Source organism: Macaca thibetana, chromosome 15 (genome assembly GCF_024542745.1).
Source record: "Macaca thibetana thibetana isolate TM-01 chromosome 15, ASM2454274v1, whole genome shotgun sequence".
Taxonomy (NCBI): domain Eukaryota; kingdom Metazoa; phylum Chordata; class Mammalia; order Primates; family Cercopithecidae; genus Macaca; species Macaca thibetana.
Window position 1 is genome coordinate 3,649,332 of NC_065592.1, and position 26,659 is coordinate 3,675,990.

Sequence of the window (26,659 nt, forward strand, 5' to 3'; positions counted from 1 at the left end):
GGCATGGGCGCTTCTCTGTTGAACCAATCCTGGCATTTCCTGGGACTGAGAGTTGGGCCAGCTGGATGCTGCGATGGCCGCACGTGCTCCACCAAGCCCCAGCCCCTCCTCTTCCCAGAATCCCCCCTCACGGGAAGGTCCACTTGCTGCCATCTGGCCACCTCTGCATGGAGCCCCCAAAGGCTGTGCCTCAGAACAGATCCGAAATGACTTTCCGGGGAGCTGAACACAGGCATGCTGGTGCCTGCTGTCCCCGCCCTTCGGGGCTGCTGCTCTTTTTTTCTGAGACAGGGTCGTGCTGTGTTGCCCAGGCCGGAGTGCAGTGGCGTGATCTCGGCTCACTGCAAGCTCCGCCTCCCAGGTTCACTCCATTCTCCTGCCTCAGCCTCCCGAGTAGCTGAGGCTACAGGCGCCCACCACCATGCCCGGCTAATTTTTTTGTATTTTTAGTAGAGACGGGGTTTCACTGTGTTAGCCAGGACGGTCTTATTTCCTGACCTTGTGATCTGCCCGCCTCGGCCTCCCACAGTGCTCGGATGACAGGCGTGAGCCCCCGCCCGGCCAGCGCTGCTGCTCTTGGCAGTGGGTGGGGATGATGGCCCAGAACACGGCGGCTCTTCCCTGCCCTATCCGCAGCAGCAGAGAGCCCCTGTCACCTGCGGGCCTCAGTGAGGCGGGGGAGCCAGGCTTCTCACCTGCCTTCTGCCTTCCAGCTTCCTGGAGATGATGGAGGCTCGCAGCCGCGGCCATGCGTCCCCACTGGTGGCCAACGGGCAGAGCCCATCCTCGGGCTCCCAGTCACCGGTGGTGCCTCCAGGCGCTGTGTCCACGGGGAGCTCCAGCCCCGGCACACCCCAGCCCGCCCCACAGCTGCCCCTCAATGCCGCCCCACCATCCTCTGTGCCCCCTGCACCACCCTCAGAGGCCCTGCCGCCACCTGCGTGCCCCTCAGCCCCCGCCCCGCGGCGCAGCATCATCTCGAGGCTGTTTGGGACGTCACCTGCCGCCGAGGCAGCCCCTCCACCTCCAGGTAGGCCCTGGAGCTGCCCCTCCCAAAGCGGTCCCGGTCCCTCACGCCCTCACAGGTGGGGCTCTGGGTCTCGGAGCGCTCCGTACTTCTTCCTGCTTGTCCCAGTCCCGTGGGCACGTCCCTGGTGGGCCTGGCTTGGGGTTGGGTGCAGTGAGGGTTCTGGTGCTGAGGAGAGGACCCGGCATCACTGTTTACAGAGCCAGTCCTGGCCGCCGAGGCCCCAGCAGCAGTGCCGAGCGTGGAGGACTTCGTTCCCGACGACCGCCTGGACCGCAGCTTCCTGGAAGATGCGACCCCCGCCAGGGACGAGAAGAAGGTGGGGGCCAAGGCTGCCCAGCAGGACAGCGACAGGTGAGGGGTGGGCCTGGACCTCCTCTCCCATTGCCCCCAGCCTCTAGGGCGCCCGAGCAGCAGGTGGGGTTGGCTTCCTGGGGTCTCTGTTGACTGAGGACAGAGCAGATCTGTGGCTGGAGCAGATGAGGGAAGAGCTTAGACGGGGCTTCCAGACCTCAGAAAGGCCTGGCCACCTGCTCTGCCCACACCCTGGAGAGGACAGGGGCACCTTGGAGTCTTCTGTGGGCAGATTCCACACGGAGGCCACTGGCAAGGCCACTCCAGGTGATACAGGAGGTTCAGGCCACCAGATGTTGTCTCCGCAGGGCCAGGGTCCGGGTGCTGCAGAGCTGGGGGCGGCTTCCTGCAGGTCCTAGAGCTGGAAGCTAGAGCTGCCTCCCCATCTGTCTGCCAGCCCCTCTCCCACCGCTCTGCCAAGTTTCCCCGAACTCTGCCTGCAGCAAAGCCCTGCGTTTGGTCCCAGGTGTGGACTCCATTGGACATACTCCACCCCCGGTGGCCTCAGCACCTCAGCCTCACTCATTGCTGTGGGGCGGCAGCTTCCTCCAGAAATACACAAAGGATGGAAAGCCTGGTGGCCCTGAGCTGGGCCCGCCTCCTCCATGAGCGCCCACCTGCGCGGCCCCACATCCTTCGCCCATGGACCGACCACAGGGCAACACTGTGTCCGACCTTGAGCCGCTGACCCCTTTCTCAGCAGCCCTGTGACAGCCACGAGGAGGCTTCCCCTAGAACACAGCACCTGGGGCGGGGTGGCCCCACGGCCAGGGTGTGCCGGGTACCAGGGTGCCTGGAACCAAGGCCTGTGAGCCCGGCCGGCCATCCCTACCCTGTGGCCTCTGACCACTTTGCCCCCTGCTTTGCAGTGATGCGGAGGCCCTGGGCAGCAACCCGATGGTGGCAGGGTTCCAGGACGATGTGGACCTCGAAGACCAGCCACGTGGGAGTTCCCCACCACCCGCTGGTCCCGTCCCCAGTCAGAACATCACTCTTTCAAGTGAGGAGGAAGCAGAAGTGGTGGATCCCCCAAAAGGCCCTGCCCCGGCTCCCCAGCAGTGCTCAGAGCCAGAGACCAAGTGGTAAGGGCAGGTGTCCCCAGGGGTGTGGCCTGGAGACCGGGGTGGGGCAGCTCAGGACACCTCCGGAGGACCCTGACTGACCCTCTGCTCGTCCACAAAGGTCCTCCACACCAGCTTCAAAGCCACGGAGGGGGACAGCTCCCACGAGGGCCGCAGCACCGCCCCGGCCAGGCGGTGCCTCTGTTCGCACAGGTCCGGAAAAGCACAGCAGCACCAGGCCCCCTGCTGAGATTGAGCCGGGGAAGGGTGAGCAGGCGTCCTCATCCGAGAGTGACCCCGAGGGGCCCATCGCTGCACAGATGCTGTCCTTTGTCATGGATGACCCCGACTTTGAGAGCGAGGCGTCAGACACACAGCGCAGGGTGGTAAGACAGGTGCTCCCCGGGCAGAGGTCAGCCAGGAGGCCATAGCCTCTCAGTGGGTGGGTGCAGTGGGAGGAGGCTTCTGAAAGAGGCGTCTCATGTCCCCACACTTGGGCCTTCCGGCTGGGTTTGAGACCCCACAACCCCTGAGGGTGTGGGAGGGACGACGGCCTGACCAGCTGCTCTCCCTGCTGCAGGATGAGTTTCCCGTGCGAGATGACCCCTCCGACGTGACTGACGAGGACGAGGCCCTTGCTCAGCCGCCCCCGCCCCCCAAGCTCCCTCTCCCCACCTTCAGACTGAAGAATGACTCGGACCTCTTCGGGCTGGGGCTGGAGGAGGCTGGGCCCAAGGAGAGCAGCGAGGAAGGTGGGCGGGGGCAGCGGAGTGCGGTCAGCCTGCTGGAGTCTGGGTAGAATGTGGGCCTCCTCCCAGCTGCTGGCCACTGGCCGGGGGCCTTTCCTGAGTCCAGGAGGCAGTGCCATGCTCCTGGCAGCCCCCTGCAGGAGTGTGGTCCTGTCCCTCAGCAGGGCCTCCTGGAGGGCTGGGGCTCACTGCTTTGTGTTTGAGCCCGCCTGTCCTGTCTGTGCAGGTAAGGAGGGCAAAACCCCCTCTAAGGAGAAGAAGAAGAAGAAGAAAGGCAAAGAGGTACCAGCTACTCCCCTTCCTGACAGGCCAGGGCTGGGCGGTGTGTGGTCCTGGGACTGGGGCTCTGGCCTCCTGTGACTCCATGGCGCCCCCCTCCTTGTGCTCCTCAGCAGGAAGAAAAGGCTGCCAAGAAGAAGAGCAAACATAAGAAGAGCAAGGACAAGGAGGAGGGCAAGGAGGAGCGGCGGCGGCGGCAGCAGCGGCCCCCACGCAGCAGGGAGAGGACGGCTGCTGATGAGCTGGAGGCTTTCCTGGGGGGCGGGGCCCCGGGCGGCCGCCACCCTGGGGGTGGCGATTATGAGGAGCTCTAGGCCAACCGGGGCAGTGGCCGCCCTGGGGTGGGGGGGCGTGCCTGTCACTGCCTGGGGAGGCATTTGCCTCTGCACCATCGCCTTTGCCGCTGCCCAGTGGCTGCCGTGTGCACTTCTGAGCTGGAAGAGGCTGGGCGTTGGTGTCCCCGGACTGGGCCTCCAGACCCGGTGTGAGCCTGCTCTGCAAGGAGGGAGGGGACAGCTGGCTTTGGCCAGGCTCGGTGGACACCCTGGCCCTCTCGGGGCAGAGCCGCCAGTCCCCAGTGTTTCTCAGGGATGTGACTGAGGCCCAGGGGCATGAGGGTCTGTTTACAGAGGCTGGGCAGGGGCCGCTTGGCTGCGGGGTGCACGCTGCCCCGGCACCTGCTTGCCCTCCACGCTCACCCAGGGCCGCAGCATGCCTATGGCTCCGCTTCCGGCTGGGAGCCCTGAACATGGGTGTGCAGACCCACCCTAAAGGGCAGCCCAGGCCCCACGCTAGGCACGGCTGGCGAGAGACCGAAGGCAGCATGCAGGGCCTCTCCTGGGGATGGGGGCTGTTTCCCACAGCGGCCTCAGCTGCGCCCCTGCTCAGGTGAGCCCACAGGCGGGAGCTGGGAGGCACGCCTCCCAAACCCTCCACTCAGACCATAAAGCACTCCTGTTTCACTCTGCGTGTGTCTGTTCTTCTCCCTGCACCTGCTCCCGCTGCCTCGGGCCCAGGCTGCCATGGGTTGTCAGGGAAGTCCTCTGAGGCAGGAGGCTGCCCAGCAATGCTGTGAGGACATCCCACCAACCCTGGCCACACCCTGGGTACATCCCAGCCCACCTGTGCCAGGGCTCAGCAGCTGCAGCCAGCACGCTTGGGGGTCCGCAGCCCCATGCGGTGGAAGTCCAGTCTGCACGGCTCCCAGGCAGCCGCCTGCGGCACTGCCCCCCCTTCAGGCCCCTGCCCCCTCCAGCTGTCAGCAGCGCCCAGCCTCCACCCCCACAGCTACTGTTGCCATGAGAACCCTGCAGGGCGGGCAGGAAGAGTGCGCCAGTGAAGGGGAGGGGATGGCCAAGCTGGAGGCTCCTGTGCCTGGGAGCTTTGTGACCCCAGGGTGTGAGGCAGTCACTGTGGTCCCTGAACAGGTGCTGTGGCCCACAGCAAGCTTAGGAGCCTGGCCCCTGAGCCCACAGCCCATGAGATCAGGGTCGGCTTCAGAGGTTCCCCTGGTGTGGAATGGGTCAACAGTACGTGAACTTGCCAGGATCACACCATGGACAGCTATGTTGGGGTTTCAGTGGGCCCTGCTTTGAACAACGCAGAATGGCGTAGGTCCTGCCCTTCGGAGCCAAGGGCATCGGCTACCCACTCCTCTGCCAACCTAGAACGTTTCCAGGCCCAATGCCTTGGGGAGGGGCTGGCAGAGTGGGACGAGGACATTACCAGGCAGGTACGGTAGGTCACGTGCAGGCCTTCCCAGGCTGGCAGAGACACCGGATGCAGGAGTGGCCTCACCCAGAGAGGATGGCATCCTGGGGACACAGGAGGCTGCAGGGGCCATCTGGCCCCAGGTACCCACCGAGATTTTGGCACTGGCAGCCTCAAAGCAGATAGGGCCTGGGGAAAGGCCAGTGGGGCAGGGAGAAGCCCATCTGCCCCTGCCTCGCCCAACAGGAGATGCACATTCCAAGATGGCCCTAACCAATCTCTGCAGCCCAGGCCAGGGCTTGGGCCCCTCCTCTCAGGCAAGTGTGTGGGGGTGACACTGGCGGGACTGGCAGGCTGCTCCGGGCCACAGGGCTCCTGTTTAGACGCTGAGGTCTGCGTCTTGGGGATGCTGCAGGGACCCTGTGCTCCGCACAGCCCCAAATTGGAGCCTGTGCAGTCACGATCCCCAGCTCCACGGTGCAGCCCCCACTGGGCGCGGCCCCTTTAAGTACAGCTCTTTCAGCTGCCATTGGGGGCAGCACTGAGCAGCCAGGCCAGGATCCGCGCTGCTGCCTGGAAGCTTCTGCCGGTGCCGGGGACGCAGCAGTGCCGGGGACACACAGGAGCCGACCTGGGGGTGGCACAGCCCACCGGGGCACAGCCGGAGCAGCACCCAGGTAAGGGGCTGGGGGCCGAGTTGCTGAGTGTGTCACTGTCATGGGCGGGGGAGGCTGCCTTAGGGCGGCCGCAAGGATGGGGAGTCCCCGCCCCCAGGCAACACCGGCTGTATCCCTTGAAGGGCCGCTCCCAGCCAGAGCAGGGCTGGGAGGTGGGGAAGGCCTCCAGCCATCTCGGTGGGCTCCAGAAGGCCCTGGGCCCACGAGGGGGCCGACCCCACCCCCATCCCCACGGGAGAGGGTGTCACCCACAGCTTCAGCCAGCAAAGCCCACTGTCACCTCCCTGGGGTGGAGCCTCACACCCTGTCATCCAGCTGGATTCCGGCCTGGCCTTGAGCTTAGCATGAAAGAGGGAGCAGGAGGGTGGACAGTCCTGCCACGGGTGGGGTGGAGGGGGGAGATGGGGTGGGCGGGAGGCTGGGATGGGGACAAGACCTGGGACTTGTGGCCCTGACCCAGAAAAACAGCCCTGCCAGCAGGAAGCCCCTGCGCATCTGGGACACAGAGGGGGGACCCGGCCAGACCCCGAGAGGCCCATCCACCTGAGGTTCTGCCCCGCGAGGGGCCTGGCTAGGTACCCGCTTCCCCCGGCTCACTCTGGGGTAGACCCCTCCAGACCAGGTGTTGGATGTGCAGAGGCCAGGCCTGTGGCCACTCTCTGACGCACCCCCCAGCTGGCTCTGGGACCACAGAGGGGCTGGCAGTCCACATCTGAACCCTGGCCAGCCTGCAGCGTGGGGGCCTAAGAAACACAGGTTTCCATGGAACCTTCTCAGCAAAGTGGGGAGGGCTCTCTCCTGCAAAGCAGTGGGTCTTCCCCCACCCTCCGCCCTGCCCACCCCCAGTGGGCAGCTTCCGGGCCTGGTGCGCAGCTCAGGGGACAGGGGCTGCCACGAGCTCATGGCTCGATGACTTGGGACTGCCGTGCACACCCTAGGGGGGGTGTCCTGTGCGTTTACACAAAGCTGGGGCCTTGCTTCAACCACCCAAAGATACTTGGGGTCAGAAGAGGTGTCGGCAAAGGAAAGGGAGATTTAGGGCCCAGGTATGCTCTCTGGGGGCTTTTTTCTGGCCTGGAGCTCACGGGAAGTTGAGGGCACCTAGGCGTGGGTCCTTGCAGTGCTGGGGGAGGGGCTCTGTGCTCGGCCTGGCCAGCAGGTGGGGTGGTTGGTGTCACCCGCTTGGTGCAGAGCTAGCTAAGGCTGAGACCCAGCGACTCGCCTTCGACTGTGCGCGATCGGAGGGGTCGCTCTGCGGTGGGCGCTGTGACGGGGGCACAGTCACTAATGTCTCGTGGGGCAACACCTATAAATAAGGCCCAAATGCGCCCCGTCCTTCCAGCTGCGGACACCAGAGGGCGCAGCCCCCAGGACCACGCCCCCACTCCCTTACCCCACCCGGAAAGGGGTCCACCCGAGCCGGCCCCGCCGTCACTAGTCGGGGGAGGGGAGGCCCTGGAGCTTCACGCAGGAGCTCCCGCCGCGGGAACCACAGCCACGGCTAAGCCTTTCTGGCCCGCCCGCCCCATCGCCGGGAGAGGACGGGGGAGGGGCAGGACCTGGGCGCCTGGACAGCTGGGTTCCTCCCGCAGGTGCTTCTGACCCCGGCATGGAGGAAGCGCCCGCATTCTCGGCCCAGGCCTGCAGCCAGGGCTACTCCGCCCGCTGCGCCCCAGGTAAGCCGGGCCAGCGTGGGGGAGTAGCGGGGCCTGGGCTGCGGAGGGGGCCGCCCTGACCCGCGTCTCCCCCCAGGGCAAAAGCCCCGCAAGGCAGTGTGAGCTGGAGCCGCCAGCCTGGGGACCTCTTTTAAGATGACCCGTACGGACCCTCCGGACCTGCTGGTGTCAACTGTGTACCAGGACATCAAGGTGGCGGCCCCGGGACCCGCATCCAGGCGCCCGCCATGTGAGCAATCCGTGGCCCGGCCTGCTGAGCCCGCGCCTTTCAACAAGCGCCACTGCCGCAGCTTCGACTTCCTAGAGGCGCTGGACGGGCCGGCCATGGAGACCCTGCCGGAGCCACCGCCCCCGGAGTCCGCTGTGCCGCGCGCCCGGACCCGCGAGGCCGAGCCACGCCGCCGCGCCCGCTCCAAGAGCGCGCCCCGCGCGCCCCCGGGCCTGACACCCGCGCCCGCCTCGCCGCCGGTGTTGCCTCGCCGAGGGCGGGAGGCCCAGCGTGCGGCACGGGCCGAGGCATCGCCGCGCCGGGAGCCCGCGTACCCGGCGCTCCGCGCCCTCGCCAATGAGCTGCACCCCATCAAGTTGCAGCCGCAGCGGGGCGGCCCCGGCCGCATGGCGCCCCTGTGCGCCGCCGGCGGCCGCTGCGCACCTCCCGAGCCACCCGCGGGTCCCGCACCCCACGTGCGCTGCCGCCTGGACATCAAGCCGGACGACGCAGTGCTCCAGCACGCCGCCCGGGGCTCGCGGTCCTGCGGGCCCGCCGAGGCCGCGCCCTGGGCCCGCCCCACCCCGCAGTTCCACGGCCTCACGGTACCAGGGCCCCGCCACATGGCGCTGTCGCGCACCCCGACGCCCAGCGACTTATACTGTGCGGACCCCCGGGCGCTCTACTGCGACGGGCCCCTGCCTGGGCCCCGGGACTACGCTGAGCGCCGCAGTCTGCCCTTCGCCACCCCGCCGGGCCCCACCCAGTTCTTCTACACAGAGGAGCCCGAAGGCTTCCGGGGCAGCTTTGCGGCCAGCCCCGGCCCAACCTTCGATGCCTACTGCCCCAGGCCCTACCGGTCAGAGGAGTTCCCAGGGCCCAGTCCAAGGCGCATGGGCGGCTACTACGCAGGAGAGGTGCGCACCTTCCCAATCCAGGAACCGCCCTCCCGCTCCTACTATGGTGAGGCTCCCCGAGCCTACGGCCTGCCCTACGGGCCCCGCTATGTCTCCGAGGAGCCCCGGACCCACTCCACCGCCCGCCCCTTTTACACGGAGGACTTCGGACGCTACCGCGAGCGCGACGTCCTGGCTAGGACGTACCCGCACCCGCGCAGCAGCGCGGCCTGGGCGGACTGGGGCCCGCGACCCTACCGCACCCTGCAAGTGGCGCCGCCCTCTGACCCCGACCCGTTGCTCGCCTCCTGGCACGGCGGCACCGGCACCAGTCCGCCCCGGCTGGTCACCGACAGCCGCCACTACTCGCGCTCCTGGGACAACATTCTGGCACCGGGGCCGCGCCGAGAAGACCCGCTGGGCCGCGGCCGCAGCTACGAGAACCTGCTGGGGCGCGAAGTGCAGGAGCCGCGAGGCGTGTCCCCGGAAGGCCGTCGCCCGCCCGTCGTCGTGAACCTGTCCACCTCGCCCAGACGCTACGCCGCACTGTCCCTGTCCGAGACGTCGCTGACGGAGAAGGGCCGCGCGGGCGAGGGCCTGGGCCGCAACTGGTACGTGACGCCCGAGATCACCATCACCGACAACGACCTGCGCGCCACCGAGCGCCCGAGCGCCAGGGCCTGGGAGTTGCCCGGGGGCCGCACGCGGCCACCTCCCCACGCGGCCCCCGAGGGCCCCACCCCTGGCCGCCAGCGCAGCCTAGAGCAGCTAGACGAGCTCATTACGGACCTAGTCATCGACTCGCGGCCCCCCGCCGGCCAGGCCTCAGAGCCCGCGGCCGACTGCCTGGGCCCCCAGCTGCGCCGACTGCTGGACTCGCGGCCCGCGGGCTCTGGGGCCCCCGCGCTGGCGCCGCCACGCTCGCCCCCCGCCTCGGCCGGCAGCGCCGAGGAGCCCGCGGCCCGGGGAGAGGCGGCCGACGCGTCCCCCGAGCCCAGCGCCGACGAGGACGACCTGATGACCTGCTCCAATGCGCGCTGCCGGCGCACGGAGACCATGTTCAACGCCTGCCTCTATTTCAAGTCCTGCCACAGCTGCTACACCTACTACTGCTCGCGCCTATGCCGCCGCGAGGACTGGGACGCCCACAAGGCGCGCTGCGTGTACGGCCGCGTGGGCAGCGTGTGCCGCCACGTGCTGCAGTTTTGCCGCGACAGCGGCCCGGTACACCGCGCCTTCTCGCGCATCGCGCGTGTCGGCTTCCTGTCGCGCGGCCGCGGCGTGCTCTTCCTGGGCTTCCCAAGTCCAGGCTCCGCCGACAACTTCCTGCGCTTTGGCCTGGAGGGGCTGCTGCTGTCCCCCACCTACCTATCGCTGCGTGAGCTGGCCACACACGCGGCGCCCCTGGGCAGCTACGCCCGCGAGCTGGCGGCTGCTGGGCGCCTCTACGAGCCGGCAGAGTGCTTCCTGCTCAGCGTATCCGTGGCCGTGGGACCCAGCGCCGCGCCCCCGGGGACACCTGCCCTGCCCGCGCCCGCGCCACGCAGCCACGGGCCGACAGTGCGCAAGTTCGCCAAGGTAGCGCTGGCGGCCGGCAGCCCCGCGCGGCCGCCCCCGGCGCGGAGCCGAGAGCCCGACATGGAGACGCTGATCCTGACGCCGCCGCCTGGCACGGCGGGCCTGGATCAGGACGGCGAGGCGGGCCGGCGCGCGCGCGAGGTGGCCTTCATCCACATCCAGCGCGAGCTGCGGCTTCGCGGTGTCTTCCTCCGCCACGAGTTCCCGCGCGTCTACGAGCAGCTTTGCGAGTTCGTCGAGGCCAACAGGCGATTCACGCCCACCACCATCTACCCCACGGACCGGCGCACCGGCCGCCCCTTCATGTGCATGATCATGGCCGCCTCCGAGCCGCGCGCGCTCGACTGGGTGGCCAGCGCCAACCTGCTGGACGACATCATGTGAGGCGCGGGGCCCACCAGGCCCAGCTCAGGCGCTGGCCCGAACCCTGCCCTGCCCACTCAGGCCCCGCCCGGCCCACCCAGGGCCTTCCCCGAGCCCCGCCAGGGCCCCACCCCGGCTTCTCCTAGGCCCGCCACTAATTCCCTGGCCCTCCAAGCTCCGCTCAGTACTGCCTCCAGCTCCGTCCAGGCCTCCACCCCCCTGCCCTCCGCCCCTGTAGTGTTCCTCACGGGCTCTTCGCCTTCCCACCCCCAGTAACTCCTCTCCCTTCTCCCGGGTCTCCTCCCTCTCCCAGCTCGCCCTCGAGGATCCCCAGAAGCAGCCGGTCCTCGCCCTCGGTGCTCCCCGCTGGGAGGCGGGGTGGGCCTGAGGACCGCCCAGCTCTGCCTTCACTCGGAGGGGTCACTACTGCACAGACCCCACCCGTACAGATCCGGTCCCCGTCGATCCGCGGGGCTCTCGCTGGAGCCTCCCCGACTCCGGTTTCCCCTCGTCCGGAAGCCCGACGTAACCAAAGCCCAGTCTGTCACTTTAAACACGCCCCGCCCCGCCTCCCGCAGCTGGGGTGCCTCCTCTCTGGAGAACACCCTGGTCGACCTTCGCGCGTCGGTGTGCACGAGCGCGTCCCGGCGAGGCAGTGGGCAGGGCTGAGGGTGCGCGGTGCGTTCCCGCTAGTCGGATCCGTTACGCCGACCACGCCACGCGCCCTGCCGTCCCCTCGCCTCCAGTCACTGCAGTCTGGGCCCTGCAGGAGCTGGGAAAAGCCGCAGGGAGGTCTTCAGGCCGATATGCGAGTCTCCCAGCCGAAAGGGCACGGGACTTGGGCAGGGGAAGCAGGGAGGGCATGTCGGCCTGGCCAGAGCTGACACCTGGCTAGGAGAGGAAGGACCAAGGGACAGGGGGCGTTCCCAGGTGGGAGCCTGGAGGGGAAAGCGTGGTGCGAGCAGGTGAGGGAGCGAGCTAGTCGGTAAGCACAGAAACCCACCCGAAGGGGCTTGACCTGTCCCGAGAGGTCCCCGCACACCCGCTCTGGCCGCACTCCGTCCTGCGGGCGTGGAGGGGCAAGCCCGGGGGCCTGGCCTCCACCTGCCCCCCAAGCGCACGCTGGTCCGCGCCCGGGGCTCTCTGGAGGGTGGGGTGTCTGGGAGAGGGGTGGAGGCCAAACGCAAGGGCCCTCCTGGAGTCCCTAGCCCTACTTCGAAGCCAGGGAAGGGGACACCAAGTGAGAGGAACTGGGCACCCCCGCCCCCGCTCCCGCACCCGGCGCGCCCACCTCGTCCCCGCGCGTCTGCACCGGCCAGGCGTCCCGCTTGCCCACCCGCCGCCGCGCCCCGCGCCCCCTGCCCCAGGGCCTCTGCATTCGGCCCCACCCCAGAGGGCCGGCCAGGAACGCCCCTGGACCGAAATAATTTCCAGGAGGCAAGAGCTTTCGAACCAAGTAAAATAGAACTTGAATGTAGTGGCTGCTGTTGCCTCCTTGTGCGGGTAGCGGGGTTGGGGACGGAGGCGTTCGGGCGGTGGAGAGGGGAAAGAGGGAGGCGTTCGGGCGGTGGAGGGAGGAGGGGGAGGCCTTCGGGCCATGGACAGGGGAGGGGGAGGCCTTCGGGCGATGGAGAGGGAAGGGGGAGGCCTTCGGGCGATGGAGGCTGAGAGGAGGACGACTTCGGGCGATGGAGAGGGGAGAGGGGGAGGCCTTCGGGCGGTGGAGGGGGGAGGGGGAGGCCTTTGGGCGATGGAGGCTGGGAGGAGGAGGCCTTCGGGCGGTGGAGAGGGGAGGGGGAGGCCTTTGGGCGATGGAGGTGGGAGGAGAGGCCTTCGGGCGGTGGGAGGGGAGGGGGAGGCCTTTGGGCGGTGGAGGGGAGAGGGGGAGGCCTTCGGGCGGTGGGGGCTGGAGGGAGGAGGCCTTCGGGCAATGGAGAGGGGAGAGGGGGAGGCCTTCGGGCGGTGGAGGGGGGAGGGGGAGGCCTTCGGGCGGTGGGGGCTGGAGGGAGGAGGCCTTCGGGCAATGGAGAGGGGGAGGGGAGAGGGGGAGGCCTTCGGGCGGTGGAGGGGGGAGGGGGAGGCTTTCGGGCGGTGGAAGGGGGAGGGGGAGGCCTTCGGACGGTGGAGGGGGGAGGGGGAGGCCTTCGGGCGGTGGAAGGGGGAGGGGGAGGCCTTCGGACGGTGGAGGGGGGAGGAGGAGGCCTTCGGGCGGTGGGGGCCACGGGGAGGGTGGTCTTCGGACTACGTGCGGGACGGGAGATCAGGGCTGGGACGTCCCTCAGGCCTCCCTCCTTGCCCCAGCTTCGCGGGCCGCCTAACTGCCCCGCTCCAAGGGTGCCACCGGACCCCGCTGGAGAGGAACTTTTCCGTTGGCTGGATTTAATCACCCCCCATTCCCGGTTCCACGTTTCCTTTAAGTGGGGCTAGTGGGGCTGACAGGGCCGCAAGGCGGCAAGGAACTGGATTGCGATTGGTTAGCGCGTGCCTCGGTCGGCGGTACAATTGGCTGAGGCGCTGGGTCTTGGGCAGCATTCCCCGACGGGATTGGTTGCCGCTTTCCCAGAGCCCGCCTTCCGCAGTACAAGCGGTCCCCGGGTCGGGTGGGAGGAGGGGCCTCCGGGACGAAGAACATGGCGGCGGCGGACCTCGCTCACATTCCTGATGTGGACATCGACTCCGACGGCGTCTTCAAGTATGTGCTGATCCGAGTCCACTCGGCTCCGCGCTCCGGCGCTCCGGCTGCGGAGAGCAAGGAGATCGTGCGCGGCTACAAGTGGGCCGAGTACCATGGTGAGGGCGGGGCCTGCCGGCGTGCGAGGGGCGGGGCTGGCGAGGCGGGGGCGGGGCTTGGCGGGCCGGGGTGGGTGCTGCGGGCCACCGACTGCGTTCTGCTCCCAGCCCTGCCCCTGCTAGGTTTGAGCCAGGCTCAGGTCCTGGGCGGGAAAGGCGTGACCCGGCCTGACACCCCCCGCCTCACGACAGTCTCCCAGTCCCCGAGCTCGCCCCGGTTCCACCCTCCTCTCATTCATCCCTGTCCCAGCCTCAAGGGGCTTCGTCTCCTCTGGGGAAGAGGCTGTTCAGAGCTGGGATTTTAGACCTCTTCGGCCGGGAGTTCCTCCCGCGGCCTCCAAGGGCGGCCAGGGCACGTCCTGAGGTCGCCCTCCCATCCCAGCGGACATCTACGACAAAGTGTCGGGCGACATGCAGAAGCAGGGCTGTGACTGTGAGTGTCTGGGCGGCGGGCGCATCTCCCACCAGAGCCAGGACAAGAAGATTCACGTGTACGGCTACTCCATGGTGAGCCGCAGCCCCGTCCCGCCCTGCTGGAGGCCCCGGTTCCAGCTTCGAGGCCCACCTGAGTCTGCTGCCCTGACCCGTGGCCCCAGATGAGCACGCAGGCTTCCCGGGGTTCTCCCAGGGTGGGCGGCAGAGCCCTCCTTCCAGGGCCAGTTGTGTTCCTGCATTCCCCCATGGAGCACATGCCAGACCTGAGGGGCGGGAGGGAGACCCCCAGACATGGCCTGCCGTTCCCTCTCCCTGCCCCGGGAGGCCTTGCTGGGCTCTAGCTGTCCTCCAGCACTTTGCGCCCTGGGCCCCCAGAGGCAGTCAGTACCTGGGTGGAGTTCAGAGTCCCCGCCCGTGCTCTTCACAAAAACCACCAGCAGATGAGAGCCACGTGCGTCCCTCTGGGTGCCTCAAGCCCCAGGATCCACCCTCAAGGTTTGCTTGCCTGTGGAGGTCGCCTCTCCCCAGGGGAGCCCCCAAGGGCGGTCGGGATGGTGGGTTTGGCACCCCCAGGCACTGTCTGTCCCTTTCCCACACTCGCTTCTGGTGTGGCTGGTGGCTGGATGCCCAGAGCCAGGGCACGGGGTCGAAGGGTCCAGGTGGTGCCAGCAGGCGTCTTCTCTCTCCAGGCCTATGGTCCTGCCCAGCACGCCATTTCAACTGAGAAAATCAAAGCCAAGTACCCCGACTACGAGGTCACCTGGGCTAACGATGGCTACTGAGCACTCCCAGCCTGGGGCCTGCTACCTCCAGCAGCCATGTCGGAGCCCCCGCCTTTGCCTGCACCCCTTTCGGGGCTGGCCCTGCCTGCTTCTGCGGCAGCCCCTGGTGACCTGCCGTCTGCCAGGCTTTGCAGACAGGCTAGCTTGACCACAGAATTAAACGTGTTGCCACGCCTTCCAGTCTCTGAACTCTGTCCTTGGCTTCCGCACCGTGCGTCACCACCTCCAGGGCCCCCCAGACCCTAACTAAAGCAGGTGGGTGGGGGAGCACAGGAGTGGCCCCAGGGAGTGGCCGTGCACACTCAGCCCTTTGGGGTCTGATAAGGTGGCCCTGGTGATGGCCTGATTGCTCTTCCCACGGTCACTGTCCTCCAGGGCATCTTGGAGTCAGGGCCTGATCCCTCGGGCTGGCCAAGACCTGGGGCACCCACCAGTGCTCCCTCCTGTGAACCCATCCAAGGGCTCCCCAGTGTCCTGTCTGCCGTCTGCCCTGAGGCTTGGCCTGCAGGCTCCTTCCATGACTAGCCCCATGGGGCCTGCCAGTATCCAGGGTCAGGTCCCACAGCTGCACCTACCCTGCAGGTTCATGTTGACTCTGGGGGCCCCTCCCAGGTCCCTCCTGCACCCGGCAGGGCTGTGGGCACAGCATGGCTTCAGGCCTTGCCCTGGGAAGCCCCACAGTGGCACTCCGTGGGGTGGTGCAGGGGCACCCTGGGGGCCAGGGCTGGTTGTACACAGAGCATCCCCACCTTTGTCAGCTCACTGGTCCTCCGGCCAGCCTCTCCAGACAGGCACTGTCGTGACCACATTTTACAGACCGGGACACCGAGGCTCAGTGACACAAGCTCCGAGGTCACACCATGGGAAATCACAAACGGCCTGGCTCCAAATGCCACACTCCTTCCCCAGCCTCAAAGAGCCCTGCCCCAAGTGTGGGTCTGTTTCATGAGGACCAGAAGTTTCTGGGCTCCTAGGGACCCTGTGCCTGGCACCAGATGGCACCTGGATGCTCAGGGTGAATGAATGAGGGGGTGATCCTTCAGAGGCAGGTGCCCCACAGCTGCGACCACAGGGGCCGGCTCTGGTGCACATGCTGGACTCCTGCAGCTACTGGACTGGTTGAGTCCTGACCACCAGGCTAGTGCCAAAGGCACAGTGAGAGGCCACGGCGGCCTCTGCCCACCCCACATTGCCGAGCAGAGTCCTAGTGGGGTGCCTGGGTCCCTCCCCATTCCAGTGGGAACTTCCCCTCCACCAGGCAGGGCAGGGCAGGGTGGAGGGGCCTGACCTTGTGTCTGAGGGAGCCGAACAGGTGGGAGCTGACCCTGGGTCAGAGGCCCCCTCCTGGGGCCGCTATCCCGGCCTATGCTTAGCACCGTCAGCACTGGGTGGGGCCAGGCCGAGGGGCCCTCCACTTAAACAGCAGAGTCAGCGCGTGGGGCCAGTGCAGGCTCATAACCGCACAGAACTTCCCAGGCACCCTGTGTGGCCGCACTGGCCCTGCTTCCTCTGGCCCAACCATGCCTCTGCCCAGCCACCTGCTGCCCGCCCTGGTCCTGTTACTGGGTAAGTCGTTTGTCTCACTCCTGAAGCAGGACAAGGGGCTCTGGCTTCTGAGCCTACCATCTGTGTGGCAGTGATGGGCACCAGGGCTGACGCCTGAGCCCCAAAGGGAAGGTGGTTTGCCAGGCACTGCCTTGGCCGGTCTGCAATGGGGGTGACCTGGAATCAGCCCATGGGGTCCTCAGGCCTGCCAAGCAAAGGAAGAGACAAGACTCCCCTCCCAGTCTGGGACAAGAGGGCTCAGGAGGTGCCCCCCAGCTCTGTCAGCCTTTGTCTGCCACCCTTGGACTGGGCGGAGCCTGTGGAAGCCTCTGGGCCACCCATCGGTGCCTCCCATTGGGGGTCACCCTCCCAGTGCCCAGTTCACTGCTGGGCACACTGGGTTCCTGCTACCTTCCTGCCCATGGCAGGGTGCTCATCCCCACACAGGCCCAGGCCCTCCTCCCCAGCCTCTTCAGGGCTGGAAACAGGAGCATGCTCTGCTTGGTCCGGAGCCGGGTGGGAGTTCTCTGATGGGTCCTGGTCCCTCCCTGCCCCATCTCCTGGTCTGAGAGGCTTCCCTGGACAAAAGATGTCCAGTGCCAAAACTGAATAGTCCTAGGCAGGCTGGGATGGCTGATCACTCTGCACCCAGGCCCCCTGGCTGTCACCCTCCCCGCAGCAAGATCCCCAGGCTGGGCCTGGGTCCCCAGCCACTGCAGGAGCCCCGGCCAGGCTGCGTGCAACTTCGTGTGTGACTGCAGGGACTGCTCAGATGAGGCCCAATGTGGTAAGCCAAGGCCAGATGGGCGGGCAGGGCCAGTGTGAGCAGGTCTGGCGCACACCTGACCACCCACTCTCCCAGGTTATCGTGGGGCCTCGCCCACCCTGGGCACCCCCTTCGCCTGCGACTTCGAGCAGGACTCCTGCGGCTGGCGGGACATTAGCACCTCAGGCTACAGCTGGCTCCGAGACAGGGCGGGGGCCGCACTGGAGGGTCCTGGGCCTCACTCAGACCACACGCTGGGCACCGACCTGGGTAAGGCCAGGGCGAGTCTCTGCGCGCCCCTGTCTCAACACCCTCCTTGCTCCCTGCCCTGTCTCCTGACCTCTCACCTGGGCCAGGCTGGTACATGGCCGTCGGAACCCACCGAGGGAAAGAGGCGTCCACCGCAGCCCTGCGCTCGCCAACCCTGCGAGAGGCAGCCCCTTCCTGCAAGCTGAGGCTCTGGTACCATGTGGCCTCTGGAGGTGCACCCTGGACCCCCAAGGCTCATGGGGGGTGCCCAAGGGGAGGGCAGGTGGGGACAAGCAGGGCCACAGCTGCCCTGGGACCCCTGACATTGCAGATGTGGCTGAGCTGCGGCTGGAGGTGACCCATGGCTCAGAGACCCTGACCCTGTGGCAGAGCACAGGGCCCTGGGACCCCGGCTGGCAGGAGTTGGCAGTGACCACAGGCCGCATCCGGGGTGACTTCCGAGTGAGCTGGGAGGGTCTGGACGAGTGGGAGCCTTGGGGGGGTCTGGGCCCTGACTTAGGTCCTGAGGGCCTATTCTCTTCAGGTGACCTTCTCTGCCACCCGAAATGCCACCCACAGGGGCGCTGTGGCTCTAGATGACCTAGCGTTCTGGGACTGTGGTCTGCCCAGTAAGGCACCGCCTCTTCCTGTTCCACCCCCGGGAGGGCCCCGCCTGCCCACTCCCCTGCCCAGACCCTGTCTGCCCCCGAGTGCTCTCCCACTCCCGGGGCCTCAGTGAAGGGTTAACCCTGCCCCACCCAGCCCCCCAGGCCAGCTGCCCCCTGGGACACCACCACTGCCAGAACAAGGTCTGCGTGGAGCCCCAGCAGCTGTGCGACGGGGAAGACAACTGCGGGGACCTGTCTGATGAGGACCCACTCACCTGTGGTGAGGCCAGGGTGGGGGCCCAGGGTGAGGCAGGGACACTGGACACCTTGGTGGGGGCCCTAGCACTCATCCAGGAGGGGGCACCTTGGATCCTTGGGATGATCCTTCTGGGGGTGTGGTTGCCAGGGCCACCCTGGAGCTGGGGCCATACGGCTGCAGGAAGCACTGCCTAGTGGCCCCGACACCGCCACCTCCCGCCCTAGGCCGCCACACAGCCACCGACTTTGAGACAGGCCTGGGCCCATGGAACCGCTCGGAAGGCTGGTCCCGGAACCACAGCGCTGGTGGTCCTGAGCGCCCCTCCTGGCCACGCCGTGACCACAGCCGGAACAGTGCACAGGGTGAGGCCCACAGGGGACCCGGCCCAGGCCCCGTCCACGTGGCCACAGCCCAGCGGCTGTGGCCCACTCCCGCTGTTTCCCGCAGGCTCCTTCCTGGTCTCTGTGGCCGAGCCTGGCACCCCTGCTATACTCTCCAGCCCGGAATTCCAAGCCTCAGGCGCCTCCAACTGCTCGGTGAGATGGGTGGGGCTCACAGGGCCTCCGTGCTGGCTGCCCAGGTGCAGGGCCCCCAGCCAGCTCTTGGTTCCACAGCTGATCTTCTATCACTACCTGCATGGCTCTGAGGCTGGCTGCCTCCAGCTGTTCCTGCAGACTCTGGGGTCCAGTGCCCCCCAGGCTCCCGTCCTGCTGCGGAGGCGCCGAGGGGAGCTGGGGACTGCGTGGGTCCGAGACCGTGTTGACATCCAGAGCGCCCACCCCTTCCAGGTAGGGAACAGCAAGAGGGTGGGGTCTGGGGAGCCAGGCTGGGGGCAGGGGAGGGGAACCCACAAGGTACCTGCTGTGGGTGGACAGGGACCAGACCCCGGGGGAAAATAGGCTGGGCACCCCCTGAGCCCCTCTGCCCTCAGATCCTCCTGGCCGGGCAGACAGGCCCGGGGGGCGTCGTGGGTCTGGATGACCTCATCCTGTCTGACCACTGCAGACCAGTCCCAGGTGAGCCTGCTGAATCTGCCCTACCCTGCCTTGCCCTGGAGAGGCACAGCACTCCCCATTCCTGCCACCTGACCCAGTTCTGCCCCCACAGAGGTGTCCACCCTGCAGCCACTGCCTCCTGGGCCCTGGGCCCCAGTCCCCCAGCCCCTGCCGCCCAGCTCACGGCTCCAGGATTCCTGCAAGCAGGGGCATTTTGCCTGCGGGGACCTGTGTGTGCCCCCGGAACAGCTGTGTGACTTCGAGGAGCAGTGCGCAGGGGGCGAGGACGAGCAGGCCTGCGGTAAAGGGGCTCAGCCTCCTGCAGACCTCCTGCTGAGGAGCCAAGGGGGTAGGTGCCGGGGCGGGCTGAGGACTCTGCCATTCAGTGCCCATTGCTGTTTCAGGCACCACAGACTTTGAGTCCCTCGAGGCTGGGGGCTGGGAGGACGCCAGCGTGGGGCGGCTGCAGTGGCGGCGTCTCTCAGCCCAGGAGAGCCAGGGGTCCAGTGCAGCTGCTGCTGGTGAGGCCCAAGGCCCAACGCTCAAGCCCCCACCCGGGTGTGAGCAGCATCCTTGGAGGAGTCTCTGCTCTGTCTCTGCACTACAGATGGTCTCTGGATTGGGGATCCCTGAGGGACAGAGTGGGGCCCTGGATGAGGCTTTGAGCACCTTGCTCTTCCCCTAGGGCACTTCCTGTCTCTGCAGAGGGCCTGGGGGCAGCTGAGCACTGAGGCCCGGGTCCTTACACCCCTCCTTGGCCCTTCTGGCCCCAGCTGTGAACTCCACTTGGCTTACTATTTACAGAGCCAGCCCCGAGGTACCGCCGCCCTCCACAAGCTCCCTGGCCAGCCCCTGGGTGCTCCCTGCACGGTGGGAGGGATCTGGGGTCGGGTGACCCACAGTGCCCCCTGCCCCGCTGGCCAGGTTTCCTGGCACTAGTTGTGGTAGACAACGGCTCCCGGGAGCTGGCATGGCAGGCCCTGAGCAGCAGTGCAGGTGGCTGGAAGGTGGACAAGGTCCTTCTAGGGGCCCGCCGCCGGCCCTTCCAGGTGAGGAGGGCAGCCCAGAGTGGGGGTTCCACTGGAGCGGGCCCTGACTTAATGATCCTCCTCATCCCCCTACCCCATGAAGCTGGAGTTTGTCGGTTTGGTGGACTTGGACGGCCCTGACCAGCAGGGAGCTGGGGTGGACAACGTGACCCTGAGGGACTGTAGCCCCACAGTGACCACCAAGAGAGACAGAGGTTCCTGCTGCCCATCCTCATTCCCACCTGGGTGCTCCCCCCACACCCCTCCAGGGACCCCGGAGCTTCCACCTTCTCAGGGCTCTGGAGGGGGAGGGGGAAAGGTCTGTGACCCCACCTGGCCCCACCCCCAGAGGTCTCCTGTAACTTTGAGCGGGACACATGCAGCTGGTACCCAGGCCACCTCTCAGACACACACTGGCGCTGGGTGGAGAGCCGTGGCCCTGACCATGACCACACCACAGGCCAAGGTAGGACGGGCGCTCAGACCGGGGGTGGCTTTCAGACAGGAGTGGAGCATCTCTGCAGCTCAGCCCCATGCCCCCTACAGGCCACTTTGTGCTCCTGGACCCCACAGACCCCCTGGCCTGGGGCCACAGCGCCCACCTGCTCTCCAGGCCCCAGGTGCCAGCAGCGCCCACGGAGTGTCTAAGCTTCTGGTACTACCTCCATGGACCCCAGATTGGTGAGTGGACCTGGGAGTGGGGCAGGGCCTGTGGGGAGGCCCCCGGAGGTTCAGAGCCCCCCTCTGACACCCATCGAGGCACAGGGCAGAGGTCAGTTATGGACTGGTTCCCTCCCTGCAGGGACTCTGCGCCTGGCCATGAGACGGGAAGGGGAGGAGACACACCTGTGGTCACGGTCGGGCACCCAGGGCAACCGCTGGCATGAGGCCTGGGCCACCCTTTCCCACCAGCCTGGCTCCCGTGCCCAGTACCAGGTGAGGCCTGGCGCCCGGGTGGGAGGACAGGGCAGGACCCCCCGCCAGCTGACACCCTCCACCCCCAGCTGCTGTTCGAGGGCCTCCGGGACGGATACCACGGCACCATGGCGCTAGACGACGTGGCCGTGCGGCCAGGCCCCTGCTGGGCCCCTCATCACTGCTCCTTTGAGGATTCGGACTGCGGCTTCTCCTCGGGAGGCCGGGGTCTTTGGAGGCGCCAGGCCAATGCCTCGGGCCACACAGCCTGGGGCCCCCCAACAGACCACACCACTGAGACAGCCCAAGGTATGGGGGCCTGGCAGGGGCAGGGATTGGGGGGCTGGCCAGGGGCTGGCAGGCTGATGCTGGCACCTCCAGGGCACTACATGGTGGTGGACACCAGCCCAGATGCACTGCCCAGGGGCCAGACGGCCTCCCTGACCTCCAAGGAGTATAGGCCCCCTGCCCAGCCTGCTTGCCTGACCTTCTGGTACCACGGGAGCCTCCATAACCCAGGTGAGGGGCTTAGGGAGCCCACCCCAGTGGGCTCAGGGAAGCTTGGCCTGGTGTCCCCACCAGCCTTGTGCTGAGGCCACTGGGAGCCTCTTGCGCCCGCGAGGCCGGGAGCCTGGGAGCTCAGACCGGGGCCTGCAGGCGCTCTCCCCAGACTGCTGACCGGGGCCGCCCCTGCTGGCAGGCACCCTGCGGGTCCACCTGGAGAAGGGCAGGAAGCACCAGGTGCTCAGCCTCAGTGCCCACGGTGGGCTGGCCTGGCGCCTAGGCAGCGTGGACGTGCAGGCTGAGCAAGCCTGGAGGGTGAGTGCACGGTGGGGTGCCCCTCCCCCTCCCCCTGAGGGCTGCCTGGACCCACTGCGGCTGCCCTGCCCTGCACCCACCAGGTGGTGTTTGAGGCAGTGGCCGCAGGCGTGGCACACTCCTACGTGGCTCTGGATGACCTGCTCCTCCAGGATGGGCCCTGCCCTCGGCCAGGTGGGAACCCTGCTGTGGCCTCGGCCCTGCTCTGGGGTGCCTGCCTAGCCCTCTCCCTTCATGGTAGTGGTGCCTAGGGCTTGGGCCGCAGCACCACTCACCCACCCATGTCCTGCAGGTTCCTGTGATTTTGAGTCTGGCCTGTGCGGCTGGAGCCACCTGGCCTGGCCCAGCCTGGGCGGATACAGCTGGGACTGGGGCGGGGGAGCCACCCCCTCTCGTTACCCCCAGCCCCCTGTGGACCACACCCTGGGCACAAAGGCAGGTACGTGCCCACTGGAGCCAGGTGGGGAGGCGACCCAGAGGCCACACACAGCCACCTGGCCTCCTGCTGCCCACCGAGTACACGCCCTATCCAGAGGAGGCCCTGCCCACCCAGCCTCTGCTAGGGCCCTGAGGGCTGGCTCTGCCCATCAGCCGGGCATCAACCTCCTCTTGTTCCCAGGCCACTTTGCTTTCTTTGAAACTGGCGTGCTGGGCCCCGGGGGCCGGGCCGCCTGGCTGCGCAGCGAGCCTCTGCCGGCCACCCCGGCCTCCTGCCTCCGCTTCTGGTACCACGTGGGCTTTCCCGAGCACTTCTGTGAGTCCGGCTGGGCCAACGGGGGCCTGGGCAATGGGGGCAGCAGGGGTCCAGGAGCAGAGGTGGGGAGGTGGCCTCCCACCCCACCCCTGGTTAGGTGTGCAGGAGCCCCGGGACCCCAGGCCTGACACGCCCTGGCCCTGCTCTCAGACAAGGGGGAGCTGAGAGTGCTGCTGCGCAGTACCCAGGGCCAGCTGGCTGTGTGGGGCACAGGCGGGCACCGGCGGCACCAGTGGCTGGAGGCCCAGGTGGAGGTGGCCAGCACCAAGGAGTTCCAGGTGAGGCCGGCTGTCCAGGCCAGGAGCTGTCTCCTCCTCCACCCAGGGCCCACACAGACTCCTTTCCTTCCCCATCAGGTTGTGTTTGAAGCCACTCTGGGTGGCCAGCCAGCCCTGGGACCCATTGCCCTGGATGACGTGGAATATCTGGCCGGGCAGCGTTGCCAGCAGCCTGCCCCCAGCCCAGGTGAGCCCTGGGCTGCAGTGGAGGCACGGAAGAGGGCCCAGGGGGCCAGCCCAGCTCAGGGCTTGCCAGGCTTACCAGCGTGTGGCCCCAGGAGCTGCGAGCATGCTGCACCCAGACAGGACAGGAGAGCTGCCAGGCCCACACCCTGTGCCCTCCCCACTCTCTGCCCCACTCATCCCTGGGGCCACTGCCCGAGCTGGGCTGTCCCTGGGGTGCAGTCTCTGGGGCCTGCCCTGCCTGGCTGTGGCCTCTGTGCTCCCTGTGCTCCCACCCAGGGCAAGGTCCATCCTGGAGGAGCTGCCAGTCGGGTCAGGGCAACCACTGACTGCTCTCACTTGGTGAGGGAAAGGATCTCACCTGGGGCCATGAGCCCCACCAAGTCTGCAGACAGCAGCTGCCTGCCTGCCAGGCCCCCTCCTTGTGGTGGCAGAAAAAATACCCTCTGCCTTTGAAATAGGGGTGAACCCCAGGAGCCAGCAGAGGCTGAGGGGACCAGGCAGCCCCAGGCTTCCTCCTCAGCCTCAGATGTAGGCGCTACACCCGGACACCAGAACTGGGGGCTGCTTTGGAGGGCTCACGTGTCCCTATGGCCCACAGGGGACACAGCCGCACCTGTGTCTGTGCCAACTGCAGTTGGCAGTGCCCTCCTATTGCTCATGCTCCTGGTGCTGCTGGGACTTGGGGGACGGCGCTGGCTACAGAAGAGGGGGAGCTGCCCCTTCCAGAGCAACACAGAGGCCACAGCCCCCGGCTTTGACAACATCCTTTTTAATGCGGTAGGAGTCCCCAGGGATGGGTGGGCAGGAGCCTCTGTGCTCAGCTGTGACCCTGGAGGGTAGGCACTGGCAGGACACAACCCCCCAGGGAGGAGCCCCCACCTGCACAAGGCCCATCCTTGCCCTCCCTCTCCCAGCCACCACTGTCAAAGCTCCTCCTCCTTCCGGGGTGGCTCACACCTGTAATCCCAGCACTTTGGGAGGTCGAGGCAGGTGGATCTCCTGAGGTCAGGAGTCTGAGACCAGCCTGCCCAACATGGTGAAACCTCTTCTCTACTAAAAATACAAAAAATTAGCTGGGTGTGGTGGCAGGTGCCTGTAATCCCAGCTACTCGGGAGGCAGGGGTTGCAGTCAGTGAGCTGAGATCATGCCATTGCACTCCATCTTGGGTGACAAGAGCGAAACTACGTCTCAGGAAAGAAAGAAAAAAAACACTCCTCTTCCTCCTCCTAGGATGGTGTCACCCTCCCGGCATCTGTCACCAGCGATCCGTAGACCACCTCAGACAAGGCCCCGCTTCCTCACGTAACATCCAGCACTTGGTCAGACCCTAGCCGGGGACCGGACACCTGCCCTGCCCAGGCTGGGACAGGCTGCAGGTCTCAGGACATGCCGAGGCCTGGGCGTTCCCTGCCCTGTGCTGACTGTTGCTCTGTGAATAAACACCCCGGCCCATGAGGGCGGCCCAAGCTCCCAGGCTGAAGTCAGTGTGTCCACACTTCACCAGCCAGTGAGGGTGGGGGCTGCAGTGTTAAGTGATATGATAGGAGAACATGCTAGGGGCGCCTGCTTGCTTCTGGATGCAGCTCAGGAACCAGAGACAAGGGGACCCTCTCCCACGAGGACACAGACCCACCAGGACAAGGGCCAGGGCAGGGGCTCTGTGTCTAATGAGGACAACAGTGAAACTGACCCACAGCATCAGGAGCGTGCAAAGGAGATGACCCTTAGGGGACACGGTGCACGGGGCAGGCCCGGAGGGAAGAAGTGCCTCAGCTGGGCCCACTCTCTGTGGTACAGGCCTGAGCTGCCCCAGGGACTATGGGTCACAGTGCCCAGGTCACCAGGTGCCCCAGGACTGCAGCTGAGCCCTTCCCTTTGGCTCCCGCGCCTGAGCAGGAGGGTGACCCTGTGAAGCTGTGACCTGGCCTGGGGCACAAGCAGAGGACTCCCGTCCTAACGCAGGGTCAACGTCACTAACCTCAGCTCCCAGAGCTCTGGTCCTCCACGTGGGTGACTCGGGCACAACCCCATGGTGAGGGCCCAGTCTTGTGGCCTCTGAGGCCTGGCTGTGGGTGGCTATCCCCTGGGAGGGTGGCGATACCCAGACCTGTGCAGCCAAGCCCCCTCCTGCCCATAGGAAAGCCCTACCCTGCCTCATGAACTCACATCTGCCCCCAGGAGCCATGCGGTGCTGGAGGGCACAGCACGGCACCCTCGCCAGCCATTGGGCTCCTGTCCGCCCTGGGGACTAAGTCCCAGCAGAGGGTGGCAGTCAGGCATGGCTAGCACCGTCCCTCGTCTTCAGGTGCCGTGGGGCTGACCAGTGCCCGCTGTCCACACAGATGGGCGAAAGGAAATGGCCCTGCAGAGAGACCTTCAGAGCCCCCTGGCAGCCCACTCCCGGGCATCAGTCATGAAAATTCACCGGCCTTTCCCACAACTAGGGGCCTGGGAGCTGAGAGCAGGACCGAATAATCTGGCCCCGGCGCCAAAGGCAGGAAATTTTCCCAGCTTCTCTTTAGAGCTACATCAGAGAAAGCAGCTCCCAGTGACACCGCTCCTCTTCCTTCCGCGCCTCTGGCCTCCACCCCTCACCCTTATATAAGGTGGTGCTCAGAGCTCCCTGAGGCCTCTGAGCCACAACTGCTACTGGGCAGACACCCCCAGAACAGGAAGGCGGAGTTCTGCACCCTCATCTGAGGAACGCGACGTAGGGAGAAAAACAGTCAGCAGAACCCAACGCTTTGCAAGGTTTTGTTTGTTTGACAGCAGGAATGGGCTGGGGAGGGTCCCCCACGAGCTGGACCCCTTGTTCCGTTTGGCCGTGAGGAGACCCACGGCGGTGCTGGCGGTCAAGGGGAACCGGCAGAACGAGATCAGCTGGAGCGCACTGATTTCGAGGCTTTGTGTTCATTTCGCCCTAGGCCCCTTCTCGATGGGCTTTCCAATGTCCTTTCCCCGGAGCTTGAGGCCTGAAATGAGCCACAGCCACTGGCCACTACAGCGCCAGCTCCCTCCTGCCCCCCACGCTGCCCCTCTTCACCATCTTCCCAGGGAAGGGGGGCCACGCCGCTCCCATTCCTCACTGGGCTCTCAACACACAGGCACTCCTGGACCTCACATCTAATTTTCAAAAGGATGAGTCTGATCATCTTAGACAGCAGAGCATGAATACCCGTCTCCGAAAGAACTGGAGCCAGGGGTCCTCTGCGGAACTGGCTTCCGGCCCCATGCTGACAGGGCCTGGACCGCTGTGCTCAGGCTCAGAGAACCATGGCCAACAGCACGGGCTGACGGGAACTGGCAAGGGGAAGGGAGTGGGATTCCACTGCTCTTGGGGGTTTCCTGAGGCCTGCAGAGCCCCCACCACTCCTCAGTCTCTATTGCCTGGAGAAGCAAAGCTCCAGAATTCAGAGAACAGGGGACCCTCAGGGCCATCTTCGTCTCCCGAGTCCCACTCTCACCAACCCCAGCCAGGAGTGGTGGCCTCCCTGTCCAGCGGACCCGGCGAAGGTGGAGGGACACTCACCGATGGCCCGCTCGATTTTGCCCAGCACCTGGTTATTGGGTATGGCCCGTCCGCTCTCATAGTCCGCGATCACCTGTGGCTTCTCATTGATTTTCTAAAGAGAACATGTGCTTTATACACATCAGCTCCACTAGCACTGCTA

The 26,659-nt window shown here is 66.8% G+C and overlaps 5 protein-coding genes across 36 annotated transcripts in view; 4 read left to right on the plus strand and 1 right to left on the minus strand.

The window, feature by feature from the left end:
• The window catches only part of RABL6 (RAB, member RAS oncogene family like 6), a 136,769-nt gene extending 132,332 nt beyond the window's left edge, over nucleotides 1-4,437 (plus strand). For 2 of the 4 annotated variants that reach the window (XM_050759883.1, XM_050759882.1), the window contains 8 exons: nucleotides 119-232; nucleotides 714-1,030; nucleotides 1,228-1,381; nucleotides 2,251-2,463; nucleotides 2,564-2,828; nucleotides 3,023-3,194; nucleotides 3,418-3,473; nucleotides 3,584-4,437. In XM_050759883.1, the coding sequence (XP_050615840.1) occupies nucleotides 119-232; nucleotides 714-1,030; nucleotides 1,228-1,381; nucleotides 2,251-2,463; nucleotides 2,564-2,828; nucleotides 3,023-3,194; nucleotides 3,418-3,473; nucleotides 3,584-3,784 (1,492 nt within the window). In that variant the 3' untranslated portion in view covers nucleotides 3,785-4,437. The remainder of the gene's footprint in view (nucleotides 1-118; nucleotides 233-713; nucleotides 1,031-1,227; nucleotides 1,382-2,250; nucleotides 2,464-2,563; nucleotides 2,829-3,022; nucleotides 3,195-3,417; nucleotides 3,474-3,583) is intronic. The other 2 variants (XM_050759884.1, XM_050759885.1) reach the window with 2 other exon arrangements.
• The window catches only part of PHPT1 (phosphohistidine phosphatase 1), a 64,454-nt gene extending 49,694 nt beyond the window's left edge, over nucleotides 1-14,760 (plus strand). For 13 of the 19 annotated variants that reach the window (XM_050760382.1, XM_050760391.1, XM_050760385.1 and 10 more), the window contains exons 2-4: nucleotides 13,188-13,368; nucleotides 13,751-13,875; nucleotides 14,493-14,760. In XM_050760382.1, coding sequence (XP_050616339.1) covers nucleotides 13,209-13,368; nucleotides 13,751-13,875; nucleotides 14,493-14,585 — 378 coding nt within the window. In that variant the 5' untranslated portion in view covers nucleotides 13,188-13,208 and the 3' untranslated portion in view covers nucleotides 14,586-14,760. Of the gene's footprint in view, nucleotides 1-5,774; nucleotides 5,779-5,904; nucleotides 5,909-6,856; nucleotides 6,861-7,401; nucleotides 7,406-8,878; nucleotides 8,883-13,187; nucleotides 13,369-13,750; nucleotides 13,876-14,178 lie in introns of those variants that run through there. The other 6 variants (XM_050760380.1, XM_050760388.1, XM_050760384.1 and 3 more) reach the window with 6 other exon arrangements.
• On the plus strand, nucleotides 4,803-12,055 carry AJM1 (apical junction component 1 homolog). Its single transcript, XM_050759802.1, has 3 exons — nucleotides 4,803-5,857; nucleotides 7,450-7,533; nucleotides 7,610-12,055. Exon 3 carries the CDS (start codon nucleotides 7,669-7,671, stop codon nucleotides 10,597-10,599), a length of 2,931 nt encoding a protein of 976 aa, XP_050615759.1. The 5' UTR covers nucleotides 4,803-5,857; nucleotides 7,450-7,533; nucleotides 7,610-7,668; the 3' UTR covers nucleotides 10,600-12,055.
• A 354-nt stretch (nucleotides 14,761-15,114) lies between the features above and the next one.
• On the plus strand, nucleotides 15,115-24,454 carry MAMDC4 (MAM domain containing 4). The gene is made up of 31 exons (XM_050760681.1): nucleotides 15,115-15,141; nucleotides 15,693-15,797; nucleotides 15,959-16,151; nucleotides 16,744-16,917; nucleotides 16,993-17,166; nucleotides 17,253-17,378; nucleotides 17,477-17,607; nucleotides 17,690-17,774; nucleotides 17,908-18,033; nucleotides 18,237-18,374; nucleotides 18,460-18,548; nucleotides 18,627-18,800; nucleotides 18,944-19,028; nucleotides 19,120-19,308; nucleotides 19,412-19,528; nucleotides 19,693-19,824; nucleotides 19,932-20,056; nucleotides 20,139-20,250; nucleotides 20,385-20,501; nucleotides 20,582-20,716; nucleotides 20,838-20,971; nucleotides 21,040-21,259; nucleotides 21,332-21,469; nucleotides 21,651-21,769; nucleotides 21,853-21,943; nucleotides 22,062-22,208; nucleotides 22,389-22,523; nucleotides 22,674-22,801; nucleotides 22,880-22,988; nucleotides 23,586-23,764; nucleotides 24,219-24,454. Exons 1-31 carry the CDS (start codon nucleotides 15,115-15,117, stop codon nucleotides 24,258-24,260), a joined length of 3,996 nt encoding a protein of 1,331 aa, XP_050616638.1. The 3' UTR covers nucleotides 24,261-24,454.
• A 1,274-nt stretch (nucleotides 24,455-25,728) lies between these two features.
• EDF1 (endothelial differentiation related factor 1) overlaps nucleotides 25,729-26,659 on the minus strand; it is a 107,844-nt gene continuing 106,913 nt past the window's right edge. For all 11 annotated transcript variants that reach the window (XM_050760416.1, XM_050760417.1, XM_050760419.1 and 8 more), the window contains 2 exons: nucleotides 26,518-26,611; nucleotides 25,729-25,960 (listed from right to left, as the gene is read on the minus strand). In XM_050760416.1, coding sequence (XP_050616373.1) covers nucleotides 25,899-25,960; nucleotides 26,518-26,611 — 156 coding nt within the window. In that variant the 3' untranslated portion in view covers nucleotides 25,729-25,898. The remainder of the gene's footprint in view (nucleotides 25,961-26,517; nucleotides 26,612-26,659) is intronic.